At 49.3% G+C, this 13,687-nt stretch overlaps 1 protein-coding gene across 6 annotated transcripts in view; it reads left to right on the forward strand.

Annotated features, from left to right (window-relative positions):
* SCN8A (sodium voltage-gated channel alpha subunit 8) overlaps window positions 1-13,687 on the forward strand; it is a 177,248-nt gene that overhangs the window by 142,184 nt on the left and 21,377 nt on the right. For 4 of the 6 annotated variants that reach the window (XM_081796162.1, XM_081796166.1, XM_081796163.1 and 1 more), the window contains exons 17-21: window positions 2,343-2,813; window positions 3,345-3,462; window positions 3,983-4,137; window positions 6,380-6,553; window positions 12,376-12,498. In XM_081796162.1, the coding sequence (XP_081652288.1) occupies window positions 2,343-2,813; window positions 3,345-3,462; window positions 3,983-4,137; window positions 6,380-6,553; window positions 12,376-12,498 (1,041 nt within the window). The remainder of the gene's footprint in view (window positions 1-2,342; window positions 2,814-3,344; window positions 3,463-3,982; window positions 4,138-6,379; window positions 6,554-12,375; window positions 12,499-13,687) is intronic. The other 2 variants (XM_081796165.1, XM_081796164.1) reach the window with 1 other exon arrangement.

The raw sequence follows: 13,687 nt of genomic DNA on the forward strand, positions 1-13,687 counted from the left end.
AGCGTGCCAGTAGAGGCTTCCCGCTCAGCAGCCTCTGAACCGGCCGTGCCACCCTATTCCCTCCTATGACATGTGACAGCAGACACCATGGTGTGTCTGTAATCCCTCCCTTTCCTCACTCCCGACCACCTTTCCCTCAGTCCTGCTCCCTCTGGCCTTCCCACTCCTTCAGTGAACTCAGCTGTTGCCTCCTGGTACATAGTGGAATCCACATTTGTCAGTGCTGACCTCGCTGCCCTTTCTCCCTCCTCCTATTCTCAGTTGTCTCAACACCATCTCCCCGTGACTCTCTACAGATACCTGAGCACATGACCAAATCCAGTATTATTTCCGCTTCTGATGACACCTTTCCAGGTTCCCCTTTGCTCAGGCCTTCTGCCCACCTAGTCTCTAGGAATCTATAACTGTAAGTCTCTTCTGACTCTCTTCCCTCCCTTCCCAGTAATTATCTGATGCCTTTCATACATCTCTCTTCCTGGTATTTCCAAGATCTGACCCATCCTTTCCATTCCATTCCTGTAACCCGTTCAATATTTCTAAAAGTCTGAAGATCGCAGACACCCAGGTTTCACTCATTAAAAAAGACTTGAGTCCCAGACTCTACACCAGATCTCCTGAATCAGAATCTTTCAGGTGAGGCCAAGGAAAGGAAATATGTATTTTTTCATGCATCCCACCCCAGGAGATTTTGATGCCTGCTAAGGTTTGAGATTACGATAGCCTAATCCAGACCCTTATTAATTCATTTACAAGTGACACTCTAACGCCTGGTCCGTCCCCACCCCCACTCCCGTATGTTGCTGGTAGGAATGGTTTGCTCAGATTTCTGTCATTTTTATTCCTTTACTCAAAGACCAGTAGGGGATCCAGTTAAATAAAATTCAGATCCCTCAGGCTGGCCTTCAAAGCCCCCTCCAAATCACCCCCATTTTACCAACCATATTCCTTTGTAATTCTACAAATGGCCCAAATAATTTGCATACATATAATTAATTTATTGTTTCCATCCCTCCCACTCTACACGTATTGTCATCTCCACCTAAAATGTATGCCTTACTCTTCTTCAGAAATATGACAAAGTAAGGGCCAAGTCTAAATCAAGAAGTGAACACCTCTCCCAATATTTAAAGTAAGTCTTAATAAAAATAAATTAATTAATCTTAATATCCAGTGTGGTAAATTAGGATATTCAAACATAAATAAAAGCTTGCATCTGAGGGCTGGACACTTAGATATCCAACAGAATGCAAAAGTCACCATCACTGTCTTATTAAAGTATTTTATTTTGATAAATGTTAGGAAACTAAGCTAGGCTCTCCAAACCTAGCTGTTTTTCTAATGTGGGTTCTGCAGGTGAATACATAGCATCTGTGCCCTCCTTGACCCTCCCAATAAGCCATGTCCATTTTTTTTCTTCTGTTTGGGGGAATTTTCTTCCAAAATGGGTACAGCTTTTGCTTTTTCTGATTACAAGAAAAGTCTTATATTTGGGGGTGCATAGGTATGTATGTAAAACTATAAAAGAACCAAGAGAAGAGGTGCTCAACTTGCATTACAATCAAAACGAAACAAACTGCCCACTTGGTGAAAAAGAGTATGGAGGGTCCTCAAAAAATTAAAAATAGATCTATCATATGATCCAGTAATTCAACTGCTGGGTATTTACCCAAAGAAAACAAAAACACTAATTAGAAAAGATACCTTCACCCCTATGTTTATTGCAGCATTATTTACAATAGTCAAGATACAGAAATAACCCAAGTATCCATCCATAGATGAATGGATAAAGGTGTCGTATTTGTATACAATGGAATATTACTCAGCCGTAAAAAGAGAATGAAATCTTGTCATTTGCAACAACATGGATGGAGCCAGAGAGGATTATGCTAAACGAAACAAGCCAGAGAAAGATAAATACCATTTAATTTCACTCATAGGTGGAATTTAAGAGACAAAACAAATGAACAGAAGAAAAAACACAACAGGCTCTTAAATATAGACAACTGTTGCCGGCAGGGAGGTGGGGGGAATGGGTGAAATAAAGAGGATTGAGAGTACGCTTATTGTGATGAGCACTGAGTAACGTGTAGAATTGTTGAATAGTACACCTGCAACTAATATAATACTATGTTAATTACACTTCAGTAAAAGAACTTTTTTAAATGCCCACTTAGTTGACATGAGCGCTTAAAACAGTAAGTGGGTCAAACCGAACACAACAGAAACTCTTTGTGCCTGTCACATGAGTCTGTGGGCTTCCAGTCTGTAATCCTAGTCTAGTAGATAACTTTACCTAATACCGTCTGCATTCACTCTCCTTTTCCCTAATGCCACTGGTACAGGTGCTGAACCTGTTTCTGGCCTTGCTCCTGAGCTCCTTCAGCGCAGACAATCTGGCAGCCACAGACGACGACGGGGAAATGAACAACCTACAGATCTCAGTAATCCGGATCAAGAAGGGGGTGGCTTGGGCCAAACTCAAAGTGCACGCCTTCATGCAGGCCCACTTTAAGCAGCGTGAGGCCGATGAAGTGAAGCCCCTGGACGAGCTGTATGAAAAGAAGGCCAACTGCATCGCCAACCACACCGGTGCAGACATCCACCGGAATGGTGACTTCCAGAAGAATGGCAATGGCACAACCAGTGGCATTGGCAGCAGCGTGGAGAAGTATATCATTGACGAGGACCACATGTCCTTCATCAACAATCCCAACTTGACCGTGCGGGTGCCCATTGCTGTGGGCGAGTCTGATTTTGAGAACCTCAACACAGAGGATGTGAGCAGCGAGTCGGATCCTGAAGGCAGCAAAGATGTAAGGTCCCAGCCTAAAACCCAACCTTGACTCCGTGTGAGAACCAGCAGGGTTCTGTCAGCTCCCAGGACTGGTTTGGATGTGGGCTTGGGAGAGAGATTGTGGAATGGCCAAGTAGGTTTGAGAACCAACCCTAATGCCCATTGTCATTCTAGGCCTTCCCTAAGTGACCTAGGTCCCTGAGGTGCTCCTAGATCTGTCTCCATTGCTGCTGGATCATCTCGGTCAGTGGCTGGAGCAAACCCTGGAGGACGTCCCTGCCATTAATCTGAGCTGTAGCACTGAGACCAACCAATAGTCACATTTTGTTGAGGGCAGATCACTGTAATTTGTGAGCGGCTTTAATGTTCTACCCAATCCTGACAGAAGTTTTGAGGGCCATCTGGTAATTGTGTGCCCCCCGTGAGCGGGATGATGCAGAGTCTGTAGTAAGAATTGGAAAGAATTCCAGCTGGTTCAGTCTGGAGCAGTCAGTGTGGAGTGGAAGCATCGCTGCAGCGTTCTCCAGCTCTCTTTCCTTTGCAAATCTAGAAACTGGATGATACTAGCTCCTCTGAAGGAAGCACCATCGATATCAAACCTGAAGTAGAAGAAGTCCCAGTGGAACAGCCCGAGGAATACTTGGATCCAGACGCCTGCTTCACAGAAGGTGAAAGGGGGCAAGGGCAGCGGTGGGCATGTGGCACTTCGTGCTGGTCCCAGATTTCTGCCAGGGTCGGTGGTTGGGTAAGGGTGGGGACTCTGTGGCCATTTTCAAGAACTTTGTTCCCCGCTTCATCATCTTGAGGGAGGTTGAGATTGTTTCCATTGATTCTTACCTATTCTCAAGTCTCTGTTCTCAAGCACTGAATTGTCCATTTTCTCTCGGCACCAGCCCAAAAACTTCCATTAGAAAGGTATGTTCCGTCACGGCTGTGTGTGCCTCCTGATTCCCCTTTTCTCCTCCTTCTCACTGCTTCTTTATAGGACATCTTCCCAACTCCAGAGGGCCCTGCCCTGCTAGCCTTGCGGCATAGCCCCAGCCCTGCCGCCCTCCATGTCTGAATCAGACATTCTGGTTCAGCCCCAGTACTCCCAGCTGTGTGGTAGGGGCCTGGGAGACCGAGCAGGGGGCGGGTCTGGGCGGGCCTCGCTCCCACGGTCTGACCCACCTCTCCCGCTGGTGCCAGGTTGCGTCCAACGATTCAAATGCTGCCAGGTCAACATCGAAGAGGGGCTGGGCAAGTCTTGGTGGATCCTGCGGAAAACCTGCTTTCTCATTGTGGAGCACAACTGGTTTGAGACCTTCATCATCTTCATGATTCTGCTCAGCAGTGGCGCCCTGGTGAGTCCAGGGGAGAAGGCAGGGAAGGACGGGCTGGGGAAGGCTTCGTAGGGACTAGCGGACCAGACCGGAGGGGGCCCAGGCCCCATTCCTCTGGGAGCACCGACGGCTGCGGCCCCAAGGATAAGGGTCTGCCAGAGTGCTTTGGGCTGGTGTTTTGAGCCGTTGGGATTAGAATTCACTTGTCCACGTCTGCATTTCTTTACACTCTGCACGATCCCTCTCACATCTAAGACCCCCTCTCTATCAGGATGAGAGCACAAACTGCCAAGGACCTTCACTGCTTCGTTTGCCCCGTTCTGAGCGGCTTCCTAAAATGAACTTCCCCTTTTCACCTTACACCCCAACTATCTTGTTCTTGACTTTCCAGTCACCCGTCTTCCCTCACACCCAGCTGGATCTGGAGAACCCTGGCATTAGCAAATACCTGAAGGAGCCAGGTCTCTGGTATAAAGGATATTTATATTCCCGTCGCTGTAAGTGCTCATCATTAATCCAGGAGACACACACAGGCTCCCCCCCCCCCCCCTGCTGGAACTAATTATCTTGGCCTTTGCTTTCATTTTAGCTGGATTATAACTGTGGAGATCTGGACAGGATCAGGTGTGAGAGAGCCGTTTCCCAGTTGGGTAGATTTGAGGACAGTAAGGACTTAGAGACGCTACACATTTTCCTTCTTTGAGTTAAGGGAAAGCTGAAAAATATAGAACTTTGAAGTGCTTTTAAAGAAGGCAGGCACAGGGCACCTGGGTGGCTCAGTCAGTTAAGCGTCCAACTTCGGCTCAGGTCATGATCTCACGGTTCGTGAGTTCGAGCCCCGTGTCGGGCCCTGTGCTGCCAGTGCAGAGCCTGCTTGGGATTCTCTCTCCCTCTCTCTCTGCCCCTCCCCCTACCTCTCTTTCTCTCTCTCAAAATCAACTGGAAGAAAAAAAAAAACATAGCAAAGTGAAGCCACAGCTAAAATGTCTGAGAAAAGACAAGAATGGGGTTAAAGTGGGACTTCAGAGGGAGGGCCTAGAGCCTCCAGTGACAGGAAGCTCAGTCTTGCACATCTCTCGTGTACTGGGTGACAGAACGGATCTCTGCACAGGGAGGTGAGGGGGACGTTGACATGGAAGCCTTTGAGGTTTTCATAGAGCAGACGGGGTCTATTTGTACCCAGACCCTGAAAAGGACTTTGGGCCCCTGACCGCTGCCCCCACTGCCCCGTAAAGAAACTGGAATATCTGATGTCCTTGTGCCTCCATGTTAGAAATGTATCTGCAGGCAGCCCGATTGTGTCCTTCCTTCCAGAACTGTCCGGAGCGGGACCTCCCGTTGCACGACACGGGACTTTTGTGCCACTTGTAGCTTTCTCTTGTGCTTCAGGACTCCCTCTTCCCCCTCTCTGCAGCCCACCACCCCACTCGTGGGAATGATCATACCTTCATGTCAGGGAATTCCCTCGTTCAGGGACTCCAGGGAGAAAGATTTTCTTCGCCTGGGCGTCTCCCAGCCCTGTGACCTTCCCCCTATATCAGTGGCATCCAGGGCTGAAAGGAGAAAAGATTTTGTCATACAGACAGAGAGAGCATTGGCAAGGACACGGAGAAGCCGGAACCCGCATACGCTGCCCGAGGAAACCTAGAACGGCGCGGCCACTCTGGAACGCTGGTTGGCAGTCCCTCAAAACCTGACACCTCCGGTCCCCTGTCAGCCGGAAGTTCCACACCTGGGCCTTGTACCCTAGGGAAATGAAGACAGGTCCACATAAAAACTTACCGCATGCACGTTCACAGCAGCACTACGCACAATAGCCAGAAAGCAGACACACGGTGTCCGTCAGTGATGAGGGTAGACCAAGCACGATAGAGCCACACCATGGGGTATTCTCCATCCACGACAAGAATTGCAGTCGTGACGCCTGCTGCAGCGCGTGGCGTAAGAAGCCTGTCACCGAGGGCCACATATCGTATGACTGCGTCCATGTGAAGTGTCTGGAATGGGCAGATCTGAAGAGAGAAGGTAGCCTAGTGGCTGCTTGGACTAGCGGGAGACAGGGAGGCTAGAAGGTGGTGGCGGGAGGGTGTGGGGTTTCTTTTAAGAAGCCCCGTGGGGCCGGGCAGTGGGGCGAGAGAGACAGGAAGGCGATGACGATGAGGACAGGCCGGCCTCAGGCTGAGGAGCTGCCGGGGCAGTGGGGGGCCTTCCGGTGTCACGTGCAGCCTTCAGGCACGTCAGGCAGCTGCTGCTTCTCTTTCAGGCCTTCGAGGACATCTACATTGAGCAGAGAAAGACCATCCGTACCATCCTGGAGTATGCCGACAAAGTCTTCACCTACATCTTCATCCTGGAGATGTTGCTCAAGTGGACAGCCTACGGCTTCGTCAAGTTCTTCACCAACGCCTGGTGCTGGCTGGACTTCCTCATCGTGGCTGTACGTGTCCTGCTTTCTACTTCCCACCCCTCCCAGCAGGAAAACAAAAACAGGGATGCTCCTCCCTCCAATGGCCACGGTTGCCTGGGGACGTAGATGTCGGACAGGATGTAGCCGTAGGTTTGGGTACAGTTCCTTTCAGGGCACTCAGATCTTAACTTTGGGAGAGGGAGCGCTGAAGCCCCTACGTTTGCTCCAGGGACTAACCACCTAGCTCTTTGCTCTGGTGGTTTGGCTTCAGAGGGTCAGAGATTAGGAATGGGGGGAGGAATCACTGGTGTCCGCGCCCCTTGCTGTTAGGCTGGGAACAGGAAGGTTCTTGCCCCACACCAGCAGGACGTCCTCTTTCTGGTGCCAGGAGAGGGGCGAGGATGAGGTGGGTGCTGCTGGGGTACAGGTCGGCGGGGTCGGGGGGAGGGTCTCGGCAGGCTCTCCCACTCACCATTCCTATGGACGCTCCCGTCAACTCAAGGCTTGTACCAGACTCCTCTGAACCAGTCAGTCTATCCAGAAGAGACAGAGTTCACACCAGAATACCCCGCCCTCTTCCCACACGTTGCCATTTCCACAGTGGTGCTCAAACTTAAAAGAATCCTTTTTTCCTCCAGGTTCCAAGACCGTCTCTCCAAGGCTTGGTGGCCTCTGATCATCTGCAAGGCTTGGTGCCCATTACCTCCTGTGTTGTTTTTCAGGGTGGGAGCTGCATCATCTGTAACTATTTCTCACCCCCTCCTCCCCAGCCCTTGTTCCTTGTTGGCGCTTCTAACCATGATGAATGCTTCTTATTCTGTGTAATCACTGAAGCTCTTTTCTTCTAGCCGATCAGCATTTGAAAGAAAGGGTGAATGGGAATTTCAGGACCAGGGCCTATGGAGAATTCACTTCCTGCTGAGGGCTAAGTGCCAAGAAAGTGGAGTGTTTGGAGGCTGGCTTGGCACATTTAGAATATAGGTTTTCTCAGCTGTCTAGTAAACTACCTGTAGAGTGGCTCTGGGATCCACAATAGAGCAGCATGGAAGTCTCTCTCTCAGAAAGCAGGAGCCCAGCACTCGGCACCAGAGATCCCTGCTCTATAAACGCATTCCTGTTCCCACACGGTGTCTGCAGCTTCCGTGGTTAAGGACTCCCAGGAGCTGTCACTCTGCTCCCATTTGCATTCCCTTTTCAGAAATCAAACCTTTGGGAAGATGCCCAAATGAGGTGAGGAAGTCACCCTCTGCCCTTGAAGGCATCCAAGCGGGTACTGCCCCGGAGGGTGCCAACATGAGACCCCTTCCGATGGAAGGGTTCTTCCCCCCACAGACGGAAAGCTTAGGTTCTAAGAATTAAGGAAGGGGCTTGAGATACGGCCCAGAGAACTAAAGTGACACTGGGCCAGCTCTCTTTCCACAGAACAGGACCACTTGGAGTCAGGTGGGACATCTGTGGGAGTCCTAGAAAGCCCCTCATCTTCTGGGCCTTCCAAGAATTCAGATAGATAATCCACTACCACACTTCCAATAGCCCTCAGGAAGCTGTGATTTAGAACAGATCTTCCCCACCACGACCTTTACCTCTTGCCCCTGCCCCAACCTGAGCTACTGATTCTCTTCTCTCTGGGGTGCACAACCCCAGAAGCCAAGGCTATTGATCAGGTGTCCCGCTTTCCTCTGGAACCCAAATAAGCTGGTAAAAGCATTGATGGTCCTGCACATCACCATTTATTTAGTAAGTACTCTTTTTTTTAATGTTTATTTATTTTAGAGAGAGTGAGGGACAGGCGTGAATAGGGAAGGGTCAGAGAGAGAGGGAGACACAGAATGGGAAGCAGGCTCCAGGCGCCGAGCTGTCAGCATAGAGCCGGACGCGGGTCTCGAACTCACGAACCGCGAGATCATGACCTGAGTCGAAGTTGGACGCTCAACCAACTGAGCCACCCAGACACCCCTCCACTTTAAAAAAAAAAATTTTTTTTTAAATATTTATTGATTTTAGAGAGAGTGAGAGAGCACACTTTTATCACTTTTTATACTGGGTGGCAGAGAAATGGACAGACATGTAGCCAATTGACAGCAGTCCATAAACTACCCAGCTTTAGGGAGTTGCCGGATTCTTACATTGCCCTGAGAGCTTTAGGGAGTTGCCGGATTCTCACATTGCCCTGAGACCTGACAGCGGTTCCTGAGAACATCTCTGTACAAATGTAAGCCAAATACCAATCCCTGTGTAGAGTTGTCCCAGAAGCCAGAGTGGGTCACGAGGGGCAGGCAGGCATGGCCCCCGCCTCTCAGGCGCTCACACCAGCTCGCAGGACCACTCTGGCCTCATTCCAGGCTTATGGGCACCCAGCATTCTGAGAACAAGGCTCTCTCAGGACCCTCCCACCTACTGACTTCTCTTGGGCAGGATGGTGCATTTAGTACCAAACGTTTATTGAGCACACACAACGTGCAAAGCCTCCCGCCAGGTGCTGTGGAGGATACAGAGAGCAGAAGACATGATCACTTCTCTCTGAAGGCCTGAAAACACAAATAACCACGCACGAAGCCACATGTGCTAAGTGGGAGCAGCCCCAGTCCATACTGTGGCTGCCCTGTTTGCCACTCCTGAGTTCGACTTGGAAATGCACAATGAGGCCCAGAGGACACCTGCACAGCTGGAACGATCAGGGTTTTTGCTGTCTAATGCCTGTGGCATTCTAGAACATCCAGCAAGCATAAATTTTAGGTCCTACTCTAGCACCATCTATGAGAGACTCTCTTCCTCCCATGTCATCCCCCAGTGACTAGATGTCCGAATCTGTTACTCAACACTATGTCTGTGTCCCTAATGGAGTCTCATTCCTCTGTGTCGCTCCTTAAACCTGCTAAGAGTACTTTTTAGAATCACAGGGATAATCCGGACAACTTTCAAGGTTAATTCTCTTTGGTTATAAGCCATGTGAGTTCCCAAACAGAGATAGTATTTTATTTTGCTCAGGTCCTTGGCTGCACTGGAGATCTTGTCCGGTAGAAGAATTTTGTCATCTTTCCCCCAGGGAAATTTGCCACATCATATCCGGAGGCTAGCCAGCATATCAGTTCCAGGGATGGGAACTTTCAGAGACCACTCGTCCTGAATTCAGACTATTACAAACCTTCTCCGTTTGAAAATGTCCACATCATTTGGAAAAAGTCACCCAGTGTCCCCTTTTTTTCCATTCCTGCAGCCACCCTGAATTTCGGCTTCCCCTCAACTCCTTTCTTTTTTGCAGGTTTGATTCTTTCCTCAAAGTATACTTTCAGCAATGATCTGATTACCTCCAGTGAGAGTTGAACATGGGGACTCAAAGGATTGTCAGAGCACCCTCAGCAGCTAAGGAATAGTCCAGATAGGACCCTTGCTGACCCTGCCTTGGGAGATCTTAGCTAGATTAATCAATTGAGCAGCACATCATCTCAGCACTGTTTGGAGCCAACCTCCAGACTGGCATCTGTACCTCCATCCTTCCCCCCACCTCAGGCCTCTTTGTTATCAGAGTAACCACCCCCTTGAAGAGCCGGGGTCTTCCTGCCGTGTGTGGGGCCCAACGCCCCTCAAACCTCAGTGTTTTGCACTCTTTACGTGGCATAGTTTCTCAGGATGAGGTCGACTCAGGGGTATTTTGAACTCAGGACACTTGGCCGGAATGGGATAGCTCACCTTCAGATGTACCTGTTAAGGCCTAAGAATCTGGTGATTTTAGATTGTTTGGGGTTAAGAGTCGGCTGCACCTGGCAATAATTGGCAAAAGATACCTCCATGTAGATTCTTAGTGATAATGATAAATGGAGGCAAAATGATTGTTTGGTGCTACTGTGTTCTAGATAAAGCTTTTGAGGCCCTTGTTTTAGACAGAAATTGAACTGTGAACCATCTACCCTCGAAGAACGTGAGGAAGTAAGCTTTAATAGTACCCAGATTTGCTTTGGGTACTGCCCAGGGCTCCAGGGAAGATCCCTACACTGATGGATTATGAGTCTGTGCATAGATAAAGGGCCACACCCCTTTTTAAAAACAATCTTTGAGCCCGCTTACCCTTTCCCTCCCTAGGTCACTGACATCCTCCTTCTGCCTCCTGCCAGTCCTGCCGCTTAATTATAAAAAAAAGAAGGAAGGAAGGAAGGAAGGAAGGAAGAAATTCTTTTTAAAAGGGTTCTGTACAGTTCCAAGATCCAGAATGAAAGCCCTTGGCTAGAGAGAAAAATCAACAACCGAAACCCAGTTATCATTTGTTTCCATTTTTCTCCTCTAACTCTGCTTTCACGTACCAATTTAGGCTGAGCAGGGCTGTAACCGCCATTTCCCAGGAGAGGGAACTTAAGAATGATGGATGGGAACATCTGAACCTATCCCAGAATTGGGTGGTGCAGGACAAGGGAAAGACTGTTCCAAGAAATGCAGAGGCCAGACATTTTAGGATTTGATCAGCTAAAGGTAGTTTCCTTTGGTGGGAGGTTGGGTCAGGCCTCCCAGTTCAGGCCTAGGCCGCCCTAGTATGCTTGGCATCCAGTGTTCCGGGACCACGTGGTAACAGCTCTGAGCTCCCTGGTAGAACACGGTGAGTTTGTCTCTGGAAGAGCAGGAGGGCATTTGACCGTCACGACTGCAGGCCTGGAGACCTGCAGACTTCTCCCCAGTCTGGCAATTTAGTCAACTCCATATTACTCAGATTCCAACAGTCCTCTCTTGAGATAACTTCATTTTACCTGCCAGGGGGAGGGGTGAACTCTCTGTGGAGGAAGGGGCTCTGGCCTGGGAAGCAGGAGAGTGGGTCCCTCCCTGTTCCTGGCTCCAGAACTGCCCATGTGACACTGGTGTATGGGTCTCAATTTCCTCACCCGTAAATGTTTTAAATTCTTCCAAGAATCCTACCAGCCATTTTTCTAATGATGAGAGCAGAAGATTGTCCTGGAAAGGACAGACCCGAGGCCGGTTCCTTTGGAGCTGTTCTGGAGAGAAAGAATGGGGATCACAAGGAAAAGCATGGGTTCAGTTTTCAGACCGCCAGCCTCCCCACCCCCTGCCCAAGTCCTCACGGCTGCGAAGGAGTCATGGTTGTAGTTCAAAGATGGAGGGATTATTATAGTTGAAAGTGAGAGAGAAAAAAATTGCTTAAGTGAGTTCTCGTGGGGCCAAAACTCTGTCTAGAAATCGCTTCCTTTGGTTCTTTTCGTCCCGGGAACTGCCAAGCCAGCCGTGGCGCTTACTGGACGTGTTTCCTTTGTTGATGTGGTAACTCGTCACGTTCTCCAGCAAATGGTTTCTCGCCAACCAGCAGCAAGAGAGATTGTCCCTGTTGGAAATCCGCGGTGAATGAGCTGAGGCGGGGGCAGCTTGTGTGGAGTGTGTGTATTTATCTGTATTCTTTTCCATAGGTACCATTAAGTTTGTCTGGCTTAATTTAATGGCAACTTCTGGGAGCTGCAGAGGCTGTAAAGGGCGAGGGTAAGGTTTTTGTCATCTGTTCAGGCTCCTCTCCTTCCAATGGAACGTCCTCATTCCCCCTCTCCCTTCGGCCTCCTCCCTTTGCCAACCTGTATGTATGTTCTACTGCCTTCTCTCGAGTTTCTCTTCCCCTTGTGTTTTTTCTTCTGCCTCTCAACCTCCTTTCCTTTCAGGTCGTTTGAGTCCAAGTTGAAGTAGGCAGCTGGTGTTACCCTCTCTCTCTACCTGGGGGCGGGGGGGGCCCAATCTGTGTAATCAGTGCTAGGGGGTTTATTCTAACACTCTGGAACCTCTTTTCTTTTTTCTTTTTTTTTTTTTCCTTTGTTTTGTTTTGTTTCCTTTTTTGTTTTTTGTTTTTCTCTTCTGTTTCCGTGTAGGTCTCTTTAGTCAGCCTTATAGCTAATGCCCTGGGCTACTCGGAACTAGGTGCCATAAAGTCCCTTAGGACCCTAAGAGCTTTGAGACCCTTAAGAGCCTTATCACGATTTGAAGGGATGAGGGTAAGAAACTAAGAGCAGCTGATCCTTCTGCATGCTGATGGAAACTGTTTACGCATGCTAGAACTGATCACATGGTGGGAAGATCATTCAGACACGAACTGTGATGCAGCTGCTGATTTGATCCTCCACTCGCTCCCCGCACCTGCCCTGTGCGAGGGGGTCGCATCAAGCTGCCTCATCACATTAATATGGGCCCCACCCCAACAACGTGCCATCGCAGAACATGTTAACGCTGGCTGTTCTCATTCGGCCTGGCTTACCTGTAGCACTCGGGGCGGCTTTCTGGGCTGTTGGTTTTAATAGGGAGAATCACCAGGTGCAAAGAAGGGGAATTGTAACCCACAGACCCACTGAAAAGCAGAGGCTGCAGGCAGGGTGAGTGCCATATAGGGGCATCAGCCAGGTGGGGACTGTGGCCTTGCAGTCGCTGAGAAAGCATCTGAGAAGGGGCTGGAAGGCATGACAGCAGGCCTGGAATTGGGAATGGAGCGGAATTTGGCATAGCCCTGGGAAAAGAAATGCTTTTCTTTCTATTCTGATTCCTCTTATTGCACCTTGTTGTTCTCAGCCCAGTCCCATAAGGACTGGCAGCCTCTGTCTGATAGCAAAGCTTTCCTCCTCACCCCCCCACCCCTCTGTCCACGCTCTGTGGTCCCCTATCCTGACACAGTCAAAAGGACAATCAGGTACAACACCAGATGACCATCAGCTAGTTCTCCTGAAATTTCTGCTATTCCTGCTTTGGTGATACTCCACCCGAATCCCAACAGGGCAAGGTGCTGTCACCCTGCCAACTTAGGAACGAGGCTCCCTCTTGCTGTCTCTCTTGGTTCAGAAACACTGCGCGTGCGTGTGCATGTGCACACGCACGCACACCTTAAAAAGTCAACTTCCTAAAATCAAGTGGGCAACTGGCTTTTGGTGGTGATAGTTGTCCTGTGGTAATCAGAGAGGTCTGTTATACTTAACGAGACCAAGAAAACTCGTTTCGATTCAGATGTTGAATACATGCAGGAGAGCAAACCAGAGGATGTGTTTTTAAATGACGGAATCTCAAAATGTAGGAATAAAAATTAAATGGTTCCCGTGGTCCCCAGGGAGCAAGGCTAATTGGAGAAACTAGGTACCAGGACAGTGCTCCTCATCTGTGCGTTCCTCATCTGTGATCCCTGGCCACCGTTGCACAGAG

The sequence above is a fragment of the Panthera onca genome, chromosome B4 (assembly GCF_046562875.1).
Source record: "Panthera onca isolate mPanOnc1 chromosome B4, mPanOnc1 haplotype 2, whole genome shotgun sequence".
Classification (NCBI taxonomy): Eukaryota; Metazoa; Chordata; class Mammalia; order Carnivora; family Felidae; genus Panthera; species Panthera onca.